This window comes from Rosa rugosa, chromosome 7 (assembly GCF_958449725.1).
Source record: "Rosa rugosa chromosome 7, drRosRugo1.1, whole genome shotgun sequence".
NCBI lineage: Eukaryota > Viridiplantae > Streptophyta > Magnoliopsida > Rosales > Rosaceae > Rosa > Rosa rugosa.
Genome location: NC_084826.1, coordinates 16,654,934 through 16,679,749, shown reverse-complemented (window position 1 = coordinate 16,679,749; position 24,816 = coordinate 16,654,934). Strand labels below are relative to the sequence as shown.

The 24,816-nt window shown below is 40.4% G+C and overlaps 1 protein-coding gene and 1 pseudogene across 8 annotated transcripts; both read left to right on the top strand.

Annotated features, from left to right (window-relative positions):
- Window positions 1-10,196, top strand: part of LOC133722922 (uncharacterized protein At5g03900, chloroplastic-like) — a 21,754-nt pseudogene extending 11,558 nt beyond the window's left edge.
- A 978-nt stretch (window positions 10,197-11,174) lies between these two features.
- On the top strand, window positions 11,175-24,764 carry LOC133720788 (uncharacterized). 8 transcript variants are annotated; one of them, XM_062147258.1, is made up of 5 exons: window positions 11,175-11,595; window positions 12,083-12,158; window positions 14,071-14,471; window positions 15,007-15,083; window positions 17,027-18,339. In XM_062147258.1, exon 5 carries the CDS (start codon window positions 17,030-17,032, stop codon window positions 17,978-17,980), a length of 951 nt encoding a protein of 316 aa, XP_062003242.1. In that variant the 5' UTR covers window positions 11,175-11,595; window positions 12,083-12,158; window positions 14,071-14,471; window positions 15,007-15,083; window positions 17,027-17,029; the 3' UTR covers window positions 17,981-18,339. The 8 variants fall into 8 exon arrangements, 4 of the variants coding, with proteins under 4 accessions (XP_062003242.1, XP_062003243.1, XP_062003244.1 ...); XR_009851980.1 differs by lacking the exons at window positions 14,071-14,471; window positions 15,007-15,083; window positions 17,027-18,339 and adding exons at window positions 23,691-23,792; window positions 24,100-24,764; XM_062147259.1 differs by lacking the exons at window positions 14,071-14,471; window positions 15,007-15,083 and adding an exon at window positions 16,631-16,752.
- The last annotated feature ends 52 nt before the right edge of the window (window positions 24,765-24,816 follow it).

Below are 24,816 nucleotides of genomic sequence, written 5' to 3'. Positions count from 1 at the left end.
ACTCTAACTCCCATGATGCATTACCCTCGTCATGATGACTACACAGCACCTTCACAAGATCAACCTCCTTCCTACGAAGTTTCTTCGTAGACCTATCTAAGATACGAACAGGTTCAACCACAAAGGTTACATCTGTGCTCACCTCAATCGTACCATGATCAATTACATGGGACTCATCTCGGACGTACTTCCTGAGCATAGACACATGAAAGACATTATGTACACCGGACATGCTAACAGGTAAGGCGAGGCGATATGCCAAGTTCCCAACCCTTTCCAGAATCTCAAAGGGTCCAACATACCTCGGTGCGAGTTTTCCCTTCTTACCAAATCTCACCACACCTTTCATAGGTGAGACCTTCAAGAACACATGATCCCCCGCATCAAACTCAACTGGTCTTCTCTTCAAGTCAGCATAACTCTTCTGTCTACTCTGTGCGGTCCGGATCCTGTCTCGAATAGTAGTGATCTTCCCAGTGGTTTCCTGAACAATTGCAGGACCCAAGAGTCCCTTCTCTCCTACTTCTTCCCAACAGATAGGAGTCCTACATGGCCTACCATAAAGAGCCTCATATGGAGCCATGCCGATGCTGGCGTGATAACTGTTATTATAGGCAAACTCCACCAATGGCAGATGATCCGCCCAACTTCCCTTAAAGTCCAGAACACAAGCTCTAAGCATATCCTCCATTACCTGATTCACTCTTTCAGTCTGCCCATCTGTTTGTGGATGAAATGCGGTGCTCATAGCCAAAGATGTGCCAAATGCCTTATGGAATCTACGCCAAAATTCCGAAGTGAAACGAGCATCCCGATCAGAAACAATTGTAACAGGCACACCATGAAGCTTTACTATCTCATTCAAGTACAACTTACACAACGCATCCCCTGAGTACGTTTTCGCCACAGGAAGAAAATGTGCAGACTTCGTCAATCGGTCCACAATCACCCAAATCGAGTCATATCCTTGCCTGGACCTAGGCAATCTAGTCACAAAGTCCATGGAGATATCTTCCCATTTTCATACAGGAATCGGTAACGGTTTCAGCATCCCTGCGGGCCTCTGATGTTCTGCCTTCACTTGTTGACATGTAAGGCACTTCGATACATGTTCTGCCACATCCCGCTTCATTCCATACCACCAAAACTGTCTTCGCAGATCCATATACATTTTGGTACCCCCTGGATGTATAGTGTATCGAGATCTATGTGCTTCTCGCATGACTTCCTCCTTGAGGTTATCAACACTTGGGACATACAATCTTCCACGAAATCTCAACCCTCCATCTATCCTGATAGCCCACTCAGAAGGGCCCTCCACATTCGGATCAGCAGTCATCTCAGCAATCCTTGCCTGAGCAAACTCATCAAGTGTTTGACCCTGAATGATCCTAGAATTCAAGGTAGACTGTAAGGTCATACTACCGAGAAAGATTTCATGTCCACCTCTTGTGGGCATAAGATCAAATTCGGATGCAGCTTCCAACATGAGCCACTCCAGTACCATAAGCGATGCCATGATTACTCGGGGCTTCCTACTCAAAGCATCTGCCACTACGTTGGCCTTTCCAGGATGATACTCCAAAGTGAAATCATAGTCTTTGATGAGCTCCATACATCTTCTCTGTCTCATATTCAACTCCTTTTGGGAGAATAGATATTTCAAACTCTTATGGTCAGAAAAGAGTTCGAACTTCTCACCATAAAGATAGTGCCTCCAAATCTTCAAGGCAAACACTACTGCAGCTAGCTCTAGATCATGAGTAGGGTAATTCCGCTCATGAACCTTCAGTTGTCTAGAGCCATAAGCAACCACGCCACCATTCTGCATCAACACACACCCCAAACCTTGATGAGATGCATCACTGTAGATAACTAAACCACCACCACTAGTAGGAATAGTCAACACTGGAGCCGTAGTCAATCTAGTCTTCAACTCATTGAAAGCCTTTCACACTCATCTGTCCAAATAAACTGAGTGTCCTTCCTTGTCAATTTGGTCAAAGCCGACACAATACCGGAAAACCCCTAAATGAATCGCCTGTAATACCCTGCCAATCCAAGGAAGCTACGGATTTCAGTAACAGTGGTAGGGCGACTCCAACTCATCACCGCTTCAACCTTCGAAGGATCCACCGAAGCTCCATCCTTCGAAACTACATGACCGAGGAACTTGACCTCCTTCTGCCAAAATTCGCACTTCTCGAACTTGGCATACAATTCCTTCTCTCTTAATGTTTGCAGTACAATCCGCAAATGTTTCTCATGTTCATCAAACGACTTCGAATAAATCAAGATATCATCAACGAACACCACCACAAACTGATCTAAGTAAGGACTGAACGTACGGTTCATTAAGTCCATGAATGCCGCAGGTGCATTTGTTAAACCAAAAGGCATGACAAGGAACTCATAATGCCCATACCTGGTCCTAAATGCTGTTTTTGGAATATCCTCATCCTTCACCCTCAACTGGTGATATCCAGATCTCAAATCAATCTTTGAGAACACAGTAGCCTTTCTAAGCTGATCGAACAAGTCATCAATCCTAGGCAAAGGGTACCTGTTCTTGATGGTCACATTGTTCAGCTGCCGATAATCCACACATAATCGAAGTGAATTATCCTTCTTCTTCACAAACAGTACCGGTGCACCCCAAGGAGATACACTAGCCTATATGAACCCTTGAGCCAGTAATCCATCAATCTGAACTTTCAACTCCTGAAGTTCAGCTGGAGCCATCCGATAGGGTGTTTTCGATACAGGGGCAGTACCTGGTATCACATCAATGGAGAAGTCCATTACCCTTTTTGGAGGCAACCCTGGTATCTCCTTAAACACATCAGCATACTCTGAAACTACAGGAATCCCTGAAATCTCAGAGGTACTATTCCCTGACTCAATATGAGCCAAAATCCCTGCCCTCATGGCCATGTCGGACCTCAGACAACGGTAATGAAACACTGGTTGTCCAGGAATACGGAAGGACACAATCATCCTAAAGCAATCAATCAATGCATGGTTCGGGCTCAACCAATCCATACCCAAAATCACATCATATGTGTGATCTGGAATCACAATCAACGATGCAGAGAACTCTCTACCACCTATCCCAATAGGGCAATCATTACAAAACATATCCAGCTCAAGAGATACACCCAGAGGTGATGTAACACATAATGATCTAGTAAGAGGCATGGCAATCAATCCCAACACATCCACTACTGAACTAGATATGAAAGAGTGGGAGGCTCCCGTATCAAACAATACTCTAGCAAGATAGTTATAAACAGATAAGGTACCTTCCACCCCAGTGCCTCTCTGACCGATTGCAAAGACTCTAGCTGGTACTGGAGGTAAGAGCCTTTGCTGGTTACCCTGTCCTCCAACCCGAGGTTGAGTACAGTCCTTGGCAAAGTGTCCAGTCTGTCCGCATCGAAAGCATCCCCTAGCCCTGGGTTTAGTGCAAGCCCTAGAAAGATGACCCAACTCATTGCAGTTATAACATCTCACAGGCACTGCATGTGCAGCTTGTCTGACAGGTACGACCCGAATAGGAGGAAGAGGAGCTGCTGCTACTCTAGCTGGGGCATGATGGTGGAGCTGAGTCTTTTGTCTCTTCCAGTATCCACCCCTAAAGTCTCTGGATCCACTGTTACCTGCCACTGCCTTTCCCTTTCCCTGAAAATCCCTCTCAGTTGTTTCCTTCTCCTTATGAATCAAGTTCTGCTGCTCAATGATCAGAGCCTTTGCTAGAATTTCCTTCATGACCTTCAGTTCCAAAATGGCCACATCACGCTTAATGGAAGCATTCAACCCCCGCTGAAACTTCTTGGCCAAATCCTCAGCATCCATTGGTTTCACAAACCTATATAGCCTAGAGAACTCTACCTCATACTCTGTCACCGTCATCTTCCCCTGTGTTAGTGAGAGGAACTCTCGTTCCAATTTTCTCTCACTGAAGCTGGAAAGTACTTCTCTCGGAATAGTCTCACAAAACCATCCCAAGTCAGGGTGGTCACATCAATGGTCTTTTGCGTACAATTCCACCACACCCTAGCCTCACCCTTTAGCATGAAATTGGCTAGCTTCCTCTTTTCGATCTCATTACAGTCCATCATCTCAAAATAATTCTCCATATCCTCGACCCATTGATCAGCCACCATGTAATCCATGCTTCCATGAAACTTGGCTGCCCCCAGATGATTAACGTCCCTACCCAATCTCAACAGACGACCAGGGTCAGCCATTTCACCCATGGGCGGAGTAGGCTGTACACCGATGGAAGACTCTGCATCATCATCATAAAGCTCCTCTAAGGGACGGAACCTGTCCCTACCACCAGTTCTGCCTTCTCTTCAACAAGCACCAAGAAGGACCAGACCTGGGTAGAACGATTTCACGTTCGTCGGAGTTCGCCTCGGTTTAGATCGAAAATCACCTTTGGATCCGGATATCTCGAGTTACAGACCACGATTTCTTATGATTCTTGACTTCATTAACTCGCCTTGAGTTTCTGAACAAGTCTCCAGAAGGGATCGAAGGGAGTGGTGGAAATTTTTACGTCAAACTCAAGCTCGCCGGATTCTGGAAAAATTCCGGCCACTGTGACTGATTTCGGTAATTTTCGACCTCTTCTTGATGTTTTCTGATAACATGCCTTTAGAGTTTTTGGTTAAGCATGATGAGATGAAGAAGAGCAGCCCAGCCCCGACACCATTGGTGGTGGTCGGCGGCGGCTCTGCCACTAACTCCGGCGGCCTTTTCCGGCCACCTCCGGGGACCTTAAGGGCAGTTTCTGCCCATTTTTATGTTCTATATGTTAAGACGATCATTTCGATATATTATACACAATTTTTGGATATCGTATGATTAAGTTATAAATTTTTACGTTTTGATCGATTTCGATCGTTCGATTTATGATATGTGAAGATCTGACCGTCCGATGGACTTGTAGTTTTGTTAAGTTGATCGTATGACTGTCCCAGTGACTTTCTGTGGTCATGGGCGAAGATCCGACCGTTAGATCTTCGTATAATTGTGAAATAGTGATTTGGAAGGCGATTCGTGAGAATTCGACCGTCGGATTTGCATATAAATTTGTGGAGATGTTAGTAAAGGCGATTCAGGAAGATCTGACCGTTGGATCTTCGTGATAATTTAGGAGGATGATCCTAAGGGCTATCTGTGAGGATTCGACCATTGGATCATCGTTTAATTTCGATCCGACCGTTGGATCATCGTTTAATTTCGATCCGACCGTTGGATCGTCGTTTAATTGTGTTTTTGAGTTGTTGGCTAAGTTAAGATTGTATTGGATTAGGTGATCGACAGATTGAAATCATTGTTGAGCTGTTAAGAAGACGCAGCTGGATTAGAGGTGAGTAAAACCTCACGTGGTTCATATTACGAACCGAGTACTTTTAATTACTTTGTTTTTGTCGTAATTGTGTGAAAATATTTATGGAATAAATATTTGTTTTAAATCATATGGACTTGATCAACTACGGTCCATATGTTAGTAAAATGATTTGATTATACAAAATGAATTTCCCGATTTTCTTGTGTGAACTATAGTTGATATTAGTGGTCATTCCTGAGTGGGTGATTACGTATATATATATATATATATATATATATATTTACGTGATTATATGTGGAATGGTGTGACATTGAAGAGTGTGGAATTGGGATGATTAAATTATTATGAATTGAAATGTGATTTACCATATTCTTATGCGATGATCATGATTGATGGGTTCTTGTTTGATAATTATGGTTGACATTGTGGGTTGTATAGAGGTAGAGAATGTAGGGTTCTGAGGACGGGGATGTCCAAAGTTCGGCCGGTTACAGAATTAACCGATGTAGTTAGAGCTCTAACGTGTTGTTGGGATGGACCAAAGTGGTGATATATGGGGTTGGGTGATTGTAGGACCAGAGTGGTGATATTATGGTTAGAGGATTTTGGAAATGTATTCTTTGTGGATTTCCGTGAGTTGGTTGATGTTTCCTTGCAGATGTTGAGATTTTTGGTTGTTACTTGAGTTAAAAGTATTGTGTTATAATAAATCAACCGTTCATTTCTTTTACTCATACGGGCTGTCAAAAGCTTACCGGGTTTTGTGTTGTTGCAATCCCGGTACACTATTCAAACGGTGTAGCGGATAATCCTGCAGGTCAGGAGAACCAGGACGGTGATCGGGCTGCTTAGAGTAGTGTTATGTGAGTTACAACATTATATTGTGAGGTTTGTTATGCTCATTTAGAGCTTTACAATTTTACTTTGTAAGAGTGAGTTGTAATAATTAACTCGAGGTTTTCGAGTTTTTATGTTTGAGTGGCGAGTGGTGTGTTTGTTTCTAAGAAAAAAATTCAGAACGTTATTTGTATTAATTATTTATTCATGTTTCGGATTTGAATTGGTTATTCAAAATTCGGGGCGTAACAAAAATAATGAATAAAAACTTTCCTAACATAAATGGAGCTCGAAGATTATATTGTGTTGGTTGGCATCATATTCAGCATTTCAATCAGATCAGTTTGTCCAAGTTCTTTTCTGCTGTGAACTTTTTGTCCACAGCTCCTGTACTTCTTTAATTTTAATGAAAAAAAGAAATGAAAATAATAATCATATCAAAGTTCAAACACTTCATGTGTTTGGAAAATTTGACTTCTCTTTTTTTCGTTAGGTAAGTCTTTACTTTTTATTCCTTATTCTGCCGCTTAATGTCTTTTTACTCTGTAAATTTCAGACTGATGAAGCATACATCTTACCTGTTCTTTCACGGTATGAGGGTCAGCCTTTAATAGATGAAGAGGTATGTTTAACTTATTTGATTCAAATCAATGACCAAACATATACATGCTGACATAAAGAAGTGTTGGAAAAATAAATTTCTGTTTTGGACTGTGATATCCTAGCAAGTTATGAGATCATCATATTAGTTAGTAGTGTTTGTTGCACGGCGTTGATGCTATTAACTCCTGATTTTAAAAGCTATTTTTCTTCCTACAATCCCACCCATGGTTTGGCTCTCTTAGATAAGGAAAGATATTATTCAGTCTGAAATATTTAAAATTAAATAACGCATATTATGCAGGGAAACATTCTGTACCAGTTTCCATCTCTACAACGCACAGCTTCTATAAAGAAAAGAATATCGCCAAAGATTGGAGAAGCTGATAAATTTTTGGAGGAGAAATGGCAATTCTGGTCCTTATTCTATTTGCCTTTTCCAATTATTCCGTGAGTTTCATTGGCAATTGAATTTAACAATTAAGTTTTCTCTTTGCAGTAAAACTAGCAATGCAGAGAGAGCAGTGGTCGTTGGACTTTGTGGACTTAATTTATATGGGATTATCATTCTGAGAAGCTTGTTAAAGTATGTTTGACTTGAACTTTGTTATTGCTTACTTGTGTTTGCTCTATTGTTTCTGATCTCACCACTGCATTCTCATTCGAAGGGATCCTACAGTTGCCCAAGTTGGTTTTATCAAGTTTATTACAAGCATATTTCCTCTACTTCAGGTATAATTTAATTTCAATTAAATAGAAATTTCCTACTAGCTTGTAGTTCAGTATGTGTATATTTCTGTGAAATAGTTGAGCTAGAAAATATTACAACTGAGAATTTTGCATGAATATCCAATTATCTTCTGTTGTTGTGAAAGTGGCAGAATTTGCCCAACTGGCTACTTTCATATAATCATCCTATCAACTTGTTCTGTGGTACTGGTGTACAGCTATCTTCTAACATTTTCATTGTCATGTTGTTTAGCGTGGCCTCTCAGAAATTCATGTGTGTCAAGTTTCTAATGTGGTTTCTTCTTTGTTATCACCTTCACAACCTAAAAACTGATTCGTATGCTTGCTCTCTTCATACGGTAACAAACAACTGGGCTTGATTCATGTCTGGTGATGAGTGGCTAAGAACATGTAATTCTGCATGTGTGCATCTTTGTTGTTGACTTGTATAGAAATCGAATCTATGATTTTCTAATGTATTTTTACAATTTTTTTTTGAAGAGAATGTATTTTTACAATTTAGCTGCTAAAGATTTTTGAACTTACTCCTACGATGCTTGGTCTTTTAGTTAACAGATAAGACTTTTAGTATATAATCTGCTCAACTATCTCTTAGTAGTTGCAAAGACTGAACTTCGCTCAATGATTAGATGTTCATTATTATTTCAACGGACTATTGAGTTTGATTTATCTCTTCGAGAAACTATTTTGCAGATTTATGCTGGTTCCTTCTTTGTAATTCCTCTGTTCAGGTGGTTTGTCTTGCTCAAGAATAATGCTGACATAGAAAAAAGAAATCAAGCCAGACAGCATTTTGCTCGAGACATTGAATTTCCTGATCTCTCACTAAGACGAAAGGTAGCCCCTTGAAATTTTGCATCTCTTTTGCAGTTAAACATTTATTGCTCTCTGCTATGTTTTCAAGTGTTGCATTATTGTAAGTTTGGATAATTATGATTCCTATCTAATTGCCCTTTATTGTTTTTCTATTTATTTAAGTTGTGTGTATGGGCTCTCTCTCTCTCTCTCTCTCTCTCTCTCTACAACAAACACACAGAGGCAATGAAGCCTTGCGTCCTTGAGGAAGACAAGCTTTCTCAATGAAGGAGGCATTTCTGCTTGTTTGAGCAAGATTTAGAATTATCTGCCACATCATGCAAATATACTACAATCGTTCAATATACTCTCTCTCTCTCTCCCCTTCAGCCAATAAAACATACTAAAATTACTAATCGATCTGATAAACTACTTCTATGACCTGTTCTGACTGAAACTAACATACGTAGTTGAAACAAAGATAACCTGGTTTTCTGCACTTGACTTCTCCCATAAAGTTGACCTAGGGAATTAGGTACTCCTGACAATATAGCCATATAGGATCATATAGTTATTACTTCACGGGTACTGCTTGTGAGTTAAATCTGAATAATCACTAATATAGCACATTCACATGTATATAAACACAAGACTAAAGGCATGTTAAATTAATATATATCTTGGTCAGAATAGAGAACATACCTGATGCCGAAAAAGAGTCGAAAGCCATTGAAGCAAGGTTGGTCTTCTGCAGTTGCTCTAAGTCCGAGTTTACTCTTAATGGGGCTGAGTTCCTTAAAGCTCGTGTGTAGAGAACGCAGGGACCAAACCTTATATATATAGAGGTAAGATATCAGAATTCTTCCCATTAACGAATCCTAATACTTCAAGTAATATCCTCTATCTTGTATCAATATATTACCTGATTCACAAGTATATCAAGTTCCCTAAATAATAAGGATACAGATACAATTCCTTATTACAACAGGGTAAGAATCCAATGCAATCTCGGTTATTCCATTCACAAGTAATCATATACAGTTGCTCTAGGTGATTAATGTATGTCCACATCTTACACTGCTCCCGTGAAGTTGTCCTAGGAAGCTCAAGTCATTGTGCCTTTGTCTACATTTTCTATTGGCCTCATTAAGACACAACTGATACCCGGACTTAATGATTGACTTATTTCTTCACTGATGAATAAACATTTGCTTTATTACATGCATGATTCTATTCAGCTACTCAGTGCTCGGAACATGGCCCAAAGAACTGTCATAGGGCAGGACAAAATTGTTTATAGCTCTCGCAAGGATTTGGTTGAGCAAGAGTTGGATAGAGGGTTTCAACAGATAGACAGTCAGATGAAAAAAAGGCTACCATTACTTGGTATGATCTCATTTTTCTTGTCTAATGCAATATGTATTCTAAAATTGTCTAAAGTAAATGCTTACTTGGTTCAGGATTTAAGAACATAAGGATTAATGACTAAGCTAGCTAGGATCGGAATTTCTTGTAGTGCTTTTTTCAATATACTGATAGCGGACTATATCACTTGTTTTGTTTCAGTGACCGAAGCTACTAAAGAAATTAGTGTCTCACAACTCTGGCAGCAGCGAAACCTTTACACTTGAAGTCTTATTACGCAATCTGTTGATGCACCCTTGGGGGTACCTGCATTTTTTCAAAAGCGTACTTCTTTTGTGGGGTGCAGCTGGGAAATGATACCTTGTAATATAGATTTCAGGTGGACAAGCTAACTATTTACAAAGACTTTTAAGCATCGCAAGCTCATGTATGTACGTATATGTTTTGTGGTGCTGCCAAAATTAATCCAGGTAACAATTGACCAAAATGTCTCTTAACTTTAAAAAGTCCATTGACAACCCCTTTCAAAAAAAAAAAAAAAAAAAAAAAGTCCATTGACTTTTGTGCTTAACTAACATTTGCAGTCCCTATAGTTAATGGGCCAAACTGAAATTTTGGAAGATCAGAGACCAATACTGCAACACATATACCTTGCTTGAGCTACAAGTGGTGAAGAAACTTATCACCTATAGTGATTTATTGTCCATATTGGGACAAAAGAGGTGAATTGAAATGAATCTAAATAAACTTAAATTCTAGATCACCAATGACCAAATAACTGAGAGGGTTCTTCACGTACAATGTAATACCCCGGAAATTCGTTATTAATTCCTAATGGTTTTCGAAAATTAATAAAGTGTTAGTTGGTGCGATTTAGTGGTTCGAGGGTGGAGCGGAAATTATTTCGAATAATTATTCGCTCGGAATGCTTCGATTCGAGGGTTGACTTTTTTATACGTTAGAATTCTGTGGAAACTTTCTTCACGAAAGTCGTAGAGCACGTCAATACGAGTTAGTGCATATGCGGAACACAAAAATCGGAGTTCGTATGAAGAAGTTATGGCTTTCGGAAAAAGTTTTCATTTTTGTATAAATGACGATTTTTTTCTGATATTTGCAAAGAAGGACAGTGTAATACCCCGAAAATTTAAATTAAATTCCGTGGACCTTTAGAAATGATTTCGTGGTCGTGGGAGCGAGTACGAAGCTTGGAGAGGTTGTGGAATTAGTTTGAACGATTTTACTTTCGAAAACGAACGTTATTTAAGGGGTCTCGAAAAATCAACTTTTTATACGTATGGAATTTGGGAAAACTTTATTCATGAAAGTTGTAGAGCTCGTGGATACGAACTCTTGCATATGTGGAACGCAAAAATTGGAGTTCGTATGAATTAGTTATGAATTTTTGAAGAAATTTTCATTTTAGTATAAAGGTTGCTATTTTGGGAAATTTTGCAGAGAAGGACAAAAATTTCAGAACCAAAACAGAAACCCGATCTGGGTTTCTCTCTCTCTCCCGAGCTCCCGCGCCCCCTCACCTTCACCGGCCGATATCTCCCACGTCCGACCACCAATTGACTTGATTCCAAAAGGGATTTTGCTCGCCTTGAGCTCGCCTACAACTTTGCAGAAGGAATCAACACACAATTCCTTTTGTAGATCGAGTTATAAGCTCGGGAAGCCGCGCGACCGAGCCGGAAATCGCCTCCCGTCGCCTCACTCCGTTCTCCCTCCTCAGGCCACCATTTACTTCGATTCAAAAAGGGTTCTGAACCTCAAGGGACGTAGATCATTTCCCCCAAGGTGGTTTGCATCGAATCGATCTGTGGAGATCGAATTGGATCGATTTCAAAACTAGGGTTCATCGGGTTTCGCTGGCTTCAAAGGTAAAATTCGACCTATTGGATTATATTCTTACTTTGATGTAGTTATGAAAGTTGTAATTGGAGTTGAGATGAAGAACTTTCATGTTGGGAGTTTTGTCAAATTTTGATTTTGGATGGGTGGCGGCACCGCCACTGTGGTGGATTTTTCCGGCCAGCTCCGGCCACCCAAGGGCAGTTTCTGCCCATTTTTGTGTTCTACACATCGATACGAACGTGTCGATATATTATACGCAATTTTTGGAGATCGTATGATTAAGTTGTGAATTTTCCGGTTTTCGATTGTTTCGGTTTCGATCCGTGAGGATCGGGCCGTCCGATCGACTTAAAATTTTGATATATTGATCGTATGACTGTCCCAATGACTTTGTGTATTCATGGGCGAGAATCCGACCATTGGATCGTCGTTTAAATTAGAATCCGACCGTTGGATCGTCGGTATAAGAGTATTTTATGAATCGTTTGCTAAGTTAATATCGTGCTTGATTAGGTGATTGACGGATCGATTGGTGGATAATTTCAGATCGTTATTTTTGGGTCGTTAAGAAGACGCAGCGGGATTAGAGGTGCGTAAATCTCACGGTGTTTCGGTTGATAAATTAGTTATGTTTTAATTTAGTAGATTTATTGTTAGCATGCAAAATTGTATCTATCAAAATAAATTATTTGTTTTAAAATATATGAACTCGATCGACAGCGGTTCATGGGTAAGTTAAAACTTGGTTTTGATATAAAATGATTTTTCGAGTAGTTGATTTGTAAAATTATAGTTGGTATTAGTAGTTATTCCTGTGTGGATGACTACGTATATATATATATTTACATGGAATATATATTGGATGGTGTGACATTGGATGAAATAATAATTGTGATTGTATTGGAATATTATTTCGAGAAATTATTATCTGAGAATATGTACTAGTGATTTTGTGGTGATACAAGCAATGTGTATGAGTGAGTTTGTTACTGTTTTTGGATATAACTTTCGAAAAATAATATATTGTGAGAAATGGTATTTCCATTGTGTCGGAAAGTGTCGAAAATTTTAGAGTCATAGGTTGTGATTTTTTTTTTTTTTTTTTGGTGATTTTATTTAGATTATTGAATTAAACATGTACTTATGTGGGAAATATATATATATGTATTGAGGGAATGGTTGTGATGCAAATGATGTTTGTAAATGAGTTCATAGATTGTTTTGGGTTATGACTTTTCGGGAAATAATAAGTGGTGGGAAATGGTATTTCTATTATTTTGAAAAGTGTCTGAAGATTTGAGAGTTACAGGTTGTGATTTCTCCTTTTTGGTGATTAAGTAACATTTTAAGTCCAGTGCGACTCGTTTCAAATGTTTTGATCTAAGGGTTAGGTTGGCCTATGGATCCGGGGTCGCAGGTTGTGATCTCAGGCAAAATATCGGAATCACGCCTTTGGCCGGGTTAATGATTACGATCAGTTAGATCTCTAGTTTGTCTGCCAACATGTCCAAGTTGGACCAGATTTTCATATTGATTTGTTAGGTTAACATTTCCTATGATTTTGTCACGGTGTGACTTGTAAGTGTCCTTTTGGTAAAAGGTGTTGAGTTTTGGATGGATTTAGTAGTGTGAGTTGATAATGTCTTTAATTAATTTTTTTGTTGTTATTTCTTTGTTTAAACTTCTATTTATTTTCTTTTTCATTTATATTGTTTAATATCTCTATTTATTTTCCTTGTTCATTTCTAATGTTTGATTTCTCTTTTTCATTTTATTGTTTGATTTTAATGTAATCACCTGAACTAAACTATATGCAGGGATTACTATGATTTTGATTGTATGCATTTTGCATGGATTATTTTTCTCTGCATGATTAATGGCTTTATTAGTTTAATTGGGGGAGTGCAGTGATGAGTGAGACTCGTAGTAAGTCGAGAATTATTATTACGTATTGTAGTGATAAATACATCTTGTGGAGAGGATTGATGAGTGGTTCATTTGATTATTGTTGAGATTTCAAATGATTTGAGTTGTCACGGGGTGACTTGTATATCCGTAAAAGGAAAGGATCTTGATTTTAGATATACTCATTGTGTTGTTTCTCTGTATTGAGTCGGAAAGGTGTTTGTGGTTATTTGGATTTACTCATACGAGCTTGCAAAAGTTTACCGGGTTGTTTTATAACCAGGTGTACTATTCCACGGTGTAGGGGTTATTGTGTAGGTTAGAATATTAATTAATCATCATCGAAGCCAAGGTGAACTTTCTGTGACGTGGGCGTAGAAGGGTGCTTATAGTTGTAGTCTTCCGCTGTGTAGTGAGTTGGTGAGTGTGTTTACATATTGAATTGTTATGCAGATTAAGTTGTAAACTCTGAGAATTGTAATATGTGTTGTTTAATGCTTGGTTTAAATCGAAAAAAAATTCTGATCATATGAATAGGTTAGTTGAGTTTCACGTTTCCGATTTGAATTACTTATTAAAAATTCGGGGCATGACAGATAGATTTCCAAAAATAGAAACCCGTCCCTCTCTTCTCTCTCTTCGATCGGAAATCGTCTTCTCACTTACAACGGCGATATCTCCACCGTCCGGCTGACCCACACCTCTCCAGCATGCTGCGACGATTCGCCACTTCCTCCTCCACCTTCCCGTGGTCGTCTCGCACCCTCTCACGGCCCGTAGTAGCCGCTGCCGGAGAAACACGATCCAAAACCCAGAATTGGGTCAACGCGGTTTTCTCCTACCTCCGGCCACCATAGCTCGAGATACCTTGCTTTCTAGAACCTCCAGAAGACGGTGATCATGCTCCAAGAAGGATCGGACCTAAAGTGACCCGTGGACGGAGAACGAAGCCTCGCCGGAAAACTGGGCGAAAACTCCGACCACCGTAGCTTTCGAGGTAATTTTCGGGCTCTTCCGCTTCGATTTAGACTTTGTGCTAATTGGGAAAGTTGTTTGTCTTGTTGAGAGGAAGAGCTTCATGTAAGTTTCACTGCCATGTGCGGTGGTTGGTGGCGGCAGCTCCGCCGTCCGTGGCGCCAGCTCCGGCCACCCCAACGGCAGTTTCTGCCCATTTTTGTGTTCTACATGTCGATACGATCATTTCGACATACAACACTTAATTTTTGGAGATCATATGAATAAGTTGTGAATTTTCCGGTTTTGATTGTTTTGGTTTCGATCCGTGAGTATCGGGCCGTCCGATCGACTTGAAGTTTTGATATATTGATCGTATGATTGTCTCGATGACTTTGTATGGTCATGGACGAAGATCCGACCGTTGGATCTTTGTATAATTGTGAAATGGTGATTCGGAAAGCGATTCGTGAGGATCCAACTATTGGATCATATCATTTAAATTAGAATCCGACCGTTGGATCGTCGTTTAAGTGTGTTTTATGAATTGTTTCTAAGTTGAGATCGTATTTGACTAGGTGATTGACGGATTTGTATTGGATGGACGATTGTGATTGTGATTTTGAGCTGTTAAGAAGATGCAGCTGGATTAGAGGTGAGTAAATCTCACGGTGTTTCGTTTGATAAATTAGTTATGTTTTAATTTAGCAGATTTAATTTTTAGCATGTAAAATCGTATTAATCAAATAAATTATTTGTTTTAAAATATATGAATTTGATCGACAACAGTTCATGGGCAAGTTAAAACTTGATTTTGATATAAAATGATTTTCTTGTAGTTAATTTGTAAAACTATAGTTGGTAATAGTGACATCTCTGAGCGGATGACTACGTGTGTGTGTGTGTGTGTGTGTATAACCTATGTGGTGATCTGTGTGATGATTTTTGTGTAAATGATGTGGTTTATTTTGAATAAACGATCTGTGTGATGATTTTGTGTAAATGATGTGGTTGATTTTGTGTAAATGATATGCGTGATGATTTTGTGTAAATGATATGTGTGATGGTTTTGTGTAAATGATGTGAATTATTGTGAGTGGTGATGTTGTGATGATTAGTGTTGTTAATATATTTCTCTGCATTGTTTTATAATTATTTCTATTTTGAATTGTTTTTTTTCTTTGGTAATCACCTGAATTAAATTATATGCAGGGATTACTATTTGTCTTAATTGTTTGGTTTTAATGTAACCCTAAACTAAACTCTACGCAGAGATTACTATGATTTTATTGATTTCTTTTATGTGATCTCCTGAACTAAGTTTCTATGCAGGGATTACTATTTTTTTGAATTGTTTGGTTTTAATGTAATTTCCTGAACTAAACTCTACGTAGGGATTACTATGATTTTATTGGTTATTTAAATGTGATCTCCTGAACTAAGTTTCTATGCAGGGATCACTAATTTTAGTAAATTCTTATTGCGAGTTCATTTGTGCTTTGGGAACTATAGTGAGTGTGTAATGAGTTGTGATGCCCTAATGTTGGCAATTGCTTTTTGTTGTGAGATAATGAGTGGAATTTCGGGGTTATGCCGTTGAGGCATATGATTGATGATCTGACAGATTGTGGGGACATAAAATGTTAAAAATATTTGGAGTTAATTGTATAATTGAAGTTGTGGGAAATTAGATAAAATGAAGCTAGAGACAGAGCATGTGCGTCTTAGTTTGAATTAGTTTATGTGAGCATGTTATTGTATGATATGGACTTGACGTTTTTGCTGTGATAATTACATGTTGATTTTGTTAGACTAAGATGGTTAAAGCGTGGTTATTTAGGTTCACCCATACGAGCTTGCAAAAGCTTACCGGGTTGTTCTCATAACCCGGTGTACTATTTCACGGTGTAGGGGTTATTGTGCACGTTAGATTATTGATTAATCGTCATCGAAGCCGAGGTGGACTTTCCGTAAAGTGGGAGTTGAAGGGTGCATATAGTTGTAGTCTTCCGCTGCGTAGTGAGTTGATGAACGAGTTTGCATTGTGGATTGATATTTAGTTTATTTGTAAACTCTGAGAATTGTAATACGTGTTGTTTAATGCTTGGTTTAAATTGAAAAAAAAAAATTCTGAGCATTTGAACAATGTAGTTAAGTTTCGCGTTTCGCGTTTCGAATTTGATTTTTTTATTCAAAATTCAGGGCGTGACAGTTTGGTATTAGAGCATAAGGTACATATTTGGTGATAGTCAATACTACTCGTGTAATGGCCCGTCTGCAGCGAATCCCCATCCTATACTCTTCGGTATTGATATAGTCATCAGGTATGTGAGAAGGTTAAGTGTCGTCTAGAACGTTAAGTCGTCAGAGCATAGGTCGGCTCTGTAGGTGAAGTGTTGGAGCTTTGTGTAGCTTCTTGAGTTGTAGTCTTTTGAGAATAGGAACCTCTAGATTGATTTCTTGTTATACTTAAGGGATTTGTTTATAGAAATGTATCCTCCTTGTGTTTGTATCTTGGTTAATACAGTTCTTGTATATGACTTATTCATGTGTTTAGATTTTATACAAGTGTTAACCAAGTGTGGGTATGATTCTTAGGTGATGGATCCTCAGAGAGGCAGGGTCAGGGGTAGCGGCATGGTTACCCCTAAAGAGGAGTTCTATCTTGAGAAGGAGGTGGTGCAACCTGTTCCATCTATTGTTGAGACAGTAGATGCTACTCAACTAACTAGGCTGACTAGGGAGGTCACTAAACTGGGGGCAGTGGCGTTTCAGGGTGGTACAGATTACTTGTTGGCCGATCAGTGGATTGAGAACATGGAGACCTACTATGATATGGTCGTCTGTACCGACATGGAGAAGAAGATTACAGCTACGTTCCTTCTCCAGGGTGAGGCAGGACGGTGGTGGGATTCTGTGATGAAGACTAGGAACATATCGACCATGACTTGGGAGGGTTTTGTGGAACTCTTTCGGGACATGTACCTTCCCACTTCTAGGAGGGAGAAATTAGAGGTTGACTTTATTTCTCTAATCCAGGGGACTATGAGTGTCAAGGACTATGAGGCTCGGTTCTCACAGTTGTACCGGTTTGTTAGGCCGATGGATCCAGTGTCTTTGGCTCGGAAGTTCCAACGGGGACTGAACCTGGTGATCAGAGATTGGGTGACTCCTTTTCAGTTGCCTACTGTGGCACTTATCTTTGCTAGTGCTCTTGGATTTGAACAGGAACTTCTGACGTCTCGAGGGGAGATGACTACTATGGGAGATTCACGAGGAAGGGGAAAGGTAGTTGTGGAGAGCAGTAGTGAGCCAGATACTCAGGGTGGGTCCTGGAAGAGGCGGAGGACTCATCAGCAGGAGCCCGCTAGGGTAGCAGCTGCACTTGTTGGGCAGGTAGCACACCTGAGATGTTTCAACTGCGGCGAGTTAGGCCATGTTTCCAGAGCGTGCACGAAGCCGAGGAGCAAGGTATGCTTTAGATGTGGCCAGACTGGGCATGTAGCCAGAGAGTGTACCAGACCTCAGGCTAGTGGGCAGGGGACCCAGTAGAGACAGCCGCCTCCGTGGACGGACTAGAGTGTTTCCTATTAGTTAGCAGAGTTCAGAGTGTGGTGATGTGTGCTGGTTACGTGATACGTCTTTCAATGTGTGGCAGTGGAATCTCTACCACTTTGATTGTGTGTGCAATGTCATGTGTGGTTTTGGTGTTGCTTTTGTGTTGGTTGGTCGAGGCTTGACCTTAGTGTCATTTTGTGTTCTGAAGTAGTAGGACACTTATTAAGTGGTGATGCTTGCTCTATTGTCTTTATGATTGAGTTTTCTGTGTAGTGTTGATGCATAGAAAACTGATTGTGACTTTGTGAAATGATGACTGTAAAGGAACATTGTATTGTTGATTTGAGTTGAAAGACAGGTTTCATTTCCAAATTCTCGTAGTGTTAAAGTTGCATGATTGGAGAAATGATGCAAATACTGTTGTGATGAAGGATTCTGGACTCTTGTGTACTCTGTGCAGAGAGCCGTAGTTTTGCAGAGTTGTTGCAATTTTGGTAATGGTGGAGATTCGATTGATAGGTTGGCCGTACCTGTTTTCTTTTTGGTAGTGCGCTTAAATTTCGGGACGAAATTTCTTTAAGTAGGGTAGAATGTAATACCCCGGAAATTCGTTATTAATTCCTAATGGTTTTCGGGAATTAATAAAGTGTTAGTTGGTGCGATTTAGTGGTTTGAGGGTAGAGCGGAAATTATTTCGAACAATTATTCGCTCGGAATGCTTCGATTCGAGGGTTGACTTTTTTATACGTTAGGATTCTGTGGAAACTTACTTCACGAAAGTCGTAGAGTGCATCGATACGAGTTCGTTCATATGCGGAATGTAAAAATCGGAGTTTGTGTGAAGAAGTTATGGCTTTCGGAAAAAGTTTCCATTTTTGTATAAATGACGATTTTTTTCTGATATTTGCAAAGGACAGATTTCCAAAAATAGAAACCCCGCCCCTCTCTTCTCTCTCTTCGACCGGAAATTGTCTTCTCATTTCCAGCGGCAATACCTCCTCTGTCCGGCCGACCCACGCCTCACTAGCAGGTTGCAAAGATTCGCCACTTCCTCCTCCACCTTCCCGTGGTCGTCTCACACCCTCTCACGGCCCGTAGCCGCCGCTGCCCGAGAAACACGATCCAAAACCAGAATTGGGTCAACGCAGTTTTCTCCCACCTCCGGCCACCATAGCTCGAGCTACCTAGCTTTCTAGAACCTCCAGAAAGCTCCAAGAAGGATCGGACCTGAAGTGACCCGTGGACGGAGAACGAAGCCTCGCCGGAAAACTGGGCGAAAACTCCAATCACCGTAGCTTTCGAGGTAATTTTCGGGCCCTTCCGCTTCGATTTAGACTTTGTGCTAGTTGGAAAAGTTGTTTGTCTTGTTGAGAGGAAGAGCTTCATGTAAGTTTCACCGCCATGTGCGGTGGTTGGTGGCGGCGGCTATTTTCGACCAGCTCCGGCCACCCAAGGGCAGTTTCTACCCATTTTTGTGTTCTACATGTCGATACAATCATTTCGACATACAACACTTAATTTTTGGAGATCATATGAATAAGTTGTGAATTTTCCGGTTTTCTATTATTTCGATTTCGATCTGTGAGGATCGGGCCGTCAGATCGACTTGAAGTTTTGATATATTGATTGTATGATTGTCTTGATGACTTTGTGTGGTCAAGGGTGAAGATCCGCCCGTTGGATCTTTGTATAATTGTGAAACAGTGATTCGGAAAGCGATCCGTGAGGATCCGATTGTTGGATCATCATTTAAATTAGAATCCAACCGTTGGATCGTCGTTTAAGTGTGTTTTATGAATTGTTGCTAAGTTGAGATCGTATTTGATTAGGTGATTGACGGATTTGTATTGGACGGACGATTGTGATTAGGCCTGGGCTCGGGTCGGGCCGGGCCTGAAATTTAGTAAAACCGAGACCGAACCCGAAACAATCGGTTCAGGCCGGTTCGGGCTTTTTCAAAATTGAAAACCGACAGAAACCGATCCCCAACGGGCCGGTCCGGTCTTCGGATTTTTCTGGCCCAAAATCGAGTTTCCCATCTCTCAGTCCAGTAATATGCAAAATATCACAAAATTCAGTAAGAGGCGAGGTTTGAACCCCCGACCTCCTACACGAAAGCCTTACTCCCAACCACCAGAGCACGAGACTCTCTTGATACTTTATCTGCAAAACTTATATTTATTTCATCCCAGAAAACTTTTCTTGGTGGTGGAGACAAAGAAAGTGGAGACAATTTTTCTTGGTGGGAGACAACTTTTGTCCTTTCTTTTCTTTCTTCCCTTTCACCCGGTCCTTTCTCTTCTTCTCCTTGGTAGCTGCAGCAGCTTTTCTTTTCTTTAATGCTTGGGAAGTGAGGCAGCAACAACGTGGAGACAGAGATGAGGTATGGTACTATAGAAGAAGCTTTTAGTAAAAAAGTTGATAGGTGTGGAAATAAAAACAGACTGGGCATGGCTTTGCCTAAATACCAGAGAGAGTGAATCTCATATATAAACTATCATGTCTCTCCCCATTTGAAACGAAAATCTAACCCTTCCTCTCCTCTTCTTCTTCTTGCAGATCGGGTTTCGATGTGGGCAAAACGGCGAGCCCTCTCCTTTTCAGCTTCAATACTCCTCGTCGTGGCGGTGAGCTAGGGAGCTGCCTTAAGCCGATTTGGAACGAGGTGGTGATTTGCCGTGGATGGGTTGCTGAATATGCAGGTCCAGTCGACGATCCGGGGTAGCTTCTTAACTTCTTTGAGCAGGAGGAGGATTCTGAAATCCGAGAGGTCTGCTTCGATCTATGGAGGTTTAGGAGGAGGAGGAGGAGGAGGAGCTGGCTTGGGAGGAAAGTGAGAGAGGCTGAGATGGAGGAGAAATCGGGTCAGGTCGGGCTTTCGGTCTCCAAATATTTGAAGCCCGAGACCGAACCGAAAATATACATTTGGGTCGGGCTTTGCACCGAACCGAGATTTTCCATACTAAATCCGAACTGATCGGGCTTTTTTGCTTGGTCTGGGTCGGGTCTTCGGTCTTTCGGGTCCTGACGCCCACCCCTAATTGTGATTGTGATTTTGAGCTGTTAAGAAGACGCCGCTGATCGTCCAGCAAGAGTGGCTGCCCGGTCCGACGGCTCGCCCTCGCGGTGGCGTCGTCAGACGGGTTAGAAAGGACCATGTGTACGGTGGTGTTTGGCCCGGTCTGAGAGAAGGTTGCGGGAGCGCGATGCTGCTGTCCAGAGCGCTTGGAGGAATTAATGGTGATGGGCAGTGACGGGTTAATGGCTGGAAGTTGGGGCTGGTGTCGTCTTGCCTTAGGGAGGAATGTGGAAGGCATGGTAGGTGTTTTGAGGAGGTGTTGCAGGATCGGAGATCGCCTGAGGGTGGTGACCGGGCGGCGGCATCGCTGCAAATCACTGGGCTTAGATCGGATCGGTTAGACCCGATCCGTTTTGAGTGGTTTGGGTCTCAGCTGGGGAAAGACGACGAGGCTAGCAGGCGGCAGGTTGGTGATGGTGTCGTTGCTGGTGGTGGTGAGACAGTTTGGGAAGCACTAGTTGGTTGGCGCCGTCATGATCTCTGCACCTGGATTCTCATATTTGGGTCTGAAGGGCTTTGGGTCTGGGCCTTGACCCTTCTGTTGGTTTGGGCTTTGACTTTTGACCCAGTTTATTTTTCTGTTATGTTTTATTATTATTTACTTTTAGTAAGACGTGGCTGTATGCCGGTAATAAGTCCCTACCACTTTTGGGAAGGGCGACGTGGGCTCTGTCCCGGACTGCACACCTTGTGTGCCTTGTCTGCTCTGGTTAGGCGGCGAGTTCCTTGCTTTGTCAAATGGTCGCAGCCTCCCAGTGGCAGGATGAAACTTAGTGTCACCGAAATTGTTTTTCGGTGGCAACATAGTGGGAAAGCTGATAGTAATAGTAAATTATGGCTCTGCGTTAGCAAAATCTTTCCGGTATGTCACCACCTTTGTAAAGCGAATAGAGTAGCCAATGATGCACTCTTCGCTAATTGGTGCTTGTTAGAATACATATTTTTTGTAGAGACTCTCATTATGATCTCGAGCTGTTCTCTTTATGCTTATTGTGATTTGGGGTTTAGGTATCATGTCCCCCCCCCCATGTATTCTGAGATTTCATTAATGGTCAAGGCTTGAGGGCAGCCGTACTGGCCCTATTTCAAAAAAAAAAAAAAACGCCGCTGGATTAGAGGTGAGTAAATATCGCGGTGTTTCGGTTGATAAATTAGTTATATTTTAATTTAGTAGATTTAATTGTTAGCATGCAAAATCGTATTAATCAAATAAATTATTTGTTTTAAAATATATGAATTTGATCAACAACGGTTCATGGGTAAGTTAAAACTTGGTTTTGATATAAAATGATTTTCTAGTAGTTAATTTGTAAAACTATAGTTTGTATTAGTGGCATCCCTGAGCGGATGACTACGTGTGTGTGTCTATATATATATACGTGAAATATATATCTTGGTGGAATTGAGCATGTTGTCCACTTTTGTTGTGCGTTGTGATATTGAGGAAAATAAAGAGAAATTGAAAGGAAAGAGGGTTTTTGTCGATTTAAGCTTTGATTGAAATGTGTACGATTTTGATGATGGTTTTGAGATGAGAACATATTATTTTGGAATTGGTGTCACTATTGTTTTGGAGGTTGTTGGAGATGAGGAAATAATATTTTGTGATAACCTGTGTGGTGACCTATGTGATGATATTGTGTAAATGATGTGGTTGATTTTGTATAAACGATCTGTGTGATGATTTTGTATAAATGATGTGGTTGATTTTGTGTAAATGATATGCGTGATGATTTTGTGTAAATGATCTGTGTGATGGTTTTGTGTAAATGATGTGAATTATTGTGAGTGGTGATGTTGTGATGATTAGTGTTATTAATAGATTTCTCTGCATTGTTTTATAATTATTTCTATTTTGAATTGTTTTTTTTCTTTGGTAATCACCTGAACTAAATTATATGCAGGGATTACTTTTGTTTTAATTGTTTGGTTTTAATGTAACCCTGAACTAAACTCTACGCAGGGATTACTATGATTTTATTGATTTCTTTTATGTGATCTCCTGAACTAAGTTTCTATGCAGGGATTACTATTTTTTTGAATTGTTTGGTTTTAATGTAATTTCCTGAACTAAACTCTACGTAGGGATTACTATGATTTTATTGATTATTTAAATGTGATCTCCTGAGCTAAGTTTCTATGCAGGGATCACTAATTTTAGTAAATTCTTATTGTGAGTTCATTTGTGCTTTGGGAACTATAGTGAGTGTGTAATGAGTTGTGATGCCCTAATGTTGGCAATTGCTTTTTGTTGTGAGACAATGAGTGGAATTTCGGGGTTATGCCGTTGAGGCAGATGATTGATGATCTGACAGATTGTGGGGACATAAAATGTTAAAAATATTTGGAGTTAATTGTATAATTGAAGTTGTGGGAAATTAGATAAAATGAAGCTAGAGACAGAGCATGTGCGTCTTAGTTTGAATTAGTTTATGTGAGCATGTTATTGTATGATATGGACTTGACGTTTTTGCTGTGATAATTACATGTTGATTTTGTTAGACTAAGATGGTTAAAGCATGTGTTACGTGGTTATTTAGGTTCACTCATACGAGGTTGCAAAAGTTTACCGGGTTATTGTCATAACCCGGTGCACTATTTCACGGTGTAGGGGTTATTGTGCAGGTTAGATTATCGATTAATCATCATCAATGCCGAGGTGGACTTTCCGTAACGTGGGAGTTGAACGGTGCATATAATTGTAGTCTTCCGCTGCGTAGTGAGTTGGTGAGCGAGTTTGCATTTTGGATTGATATTTAGTTTATTTGTAAACTCTGAGAATTGTAATACGTGTTGTTTAATGCTTAGTTTAAATTGAAAAAAAAAAATCTGAGCATATGAACAGAGTATATTTCTATATTGTTGATACTCGGGTGGCAAAGTGAATCTCTGTACATTAGGATACCACTGTCTTAAGTTTATGACAATCTTTTTTCATAGTTCAAATTCAAAACATTCAAAATAACAACTAGACTAGTCTATAGCAAAGTCTTTCAATTACTTGAAGCTAAAGAATGGGAGGCTTGTCTCCTAGGGTTTTTCATCAAGCAAGTTGAGTGGCAGCGGTGTTGGTCGGTCCCTGGCCTGTCAGAAACGTCTTTCGCCGTTTTAAGTGAAGTTGCGGCAAGGGCATCTGCATGTGCCAGTGGTTTCTTGTGAACACAGCAATCAACTTTCTTGTCTCTGGTATCACCGTTCTTATCCATCTGAGGGTGCTCAAGATGGGGTTGATCGATGCACGCGTTTGATGAGAGTCATCAGACCAAGACAAACAAGATTGGCAAGATGGCGGAAGCATGGCCAGGCGTCAGACATTTGGTTTCTATCGGACTACCTTGTGGTCGATGTGGGAAGGGTATAATCGACTGTTCCGGTTCCTTCAGGCCAGTAGCCGTAGTGCTTTCAGGCTTCCAATTCTGTTTCCCTTAACTTGATATCCTAGCTTAATTAATACTCCCTACTCTCATGGTAAGGGAGGCCAAACTCCAAGAAAGCATGTACGTTTTTCAAGATAATGAGGAGCAGATGTTATTGGCTAGCTGAAGATATTAGTTTGCCAAACAAGAAATTAGCTGGATGCTGTGTAAAAGGGAAACAGTAGTGGTGGTAGAGAAAGGGTTTGAAATACGAACTAAAAGTAGGTTGGAGATTTATATAGCGTATATTTTCAGTCAAAGAAACTTTGATTTTGGTCAATATGAAGATTTGATTCCTGAATCAAAGATTGGAAAGAGTACACTTCTGTCAGTCA

Bases quoted from the DNA above. Each gene is read 5' to 3' on its own strand.
- LOC133720788 (XM_062147260.1), top strand. From the start codon at position 17,030: ATGGATCCTCAGAGAGGCAGGGTCAGGGGTAGCGGCATGGTTACCCCT.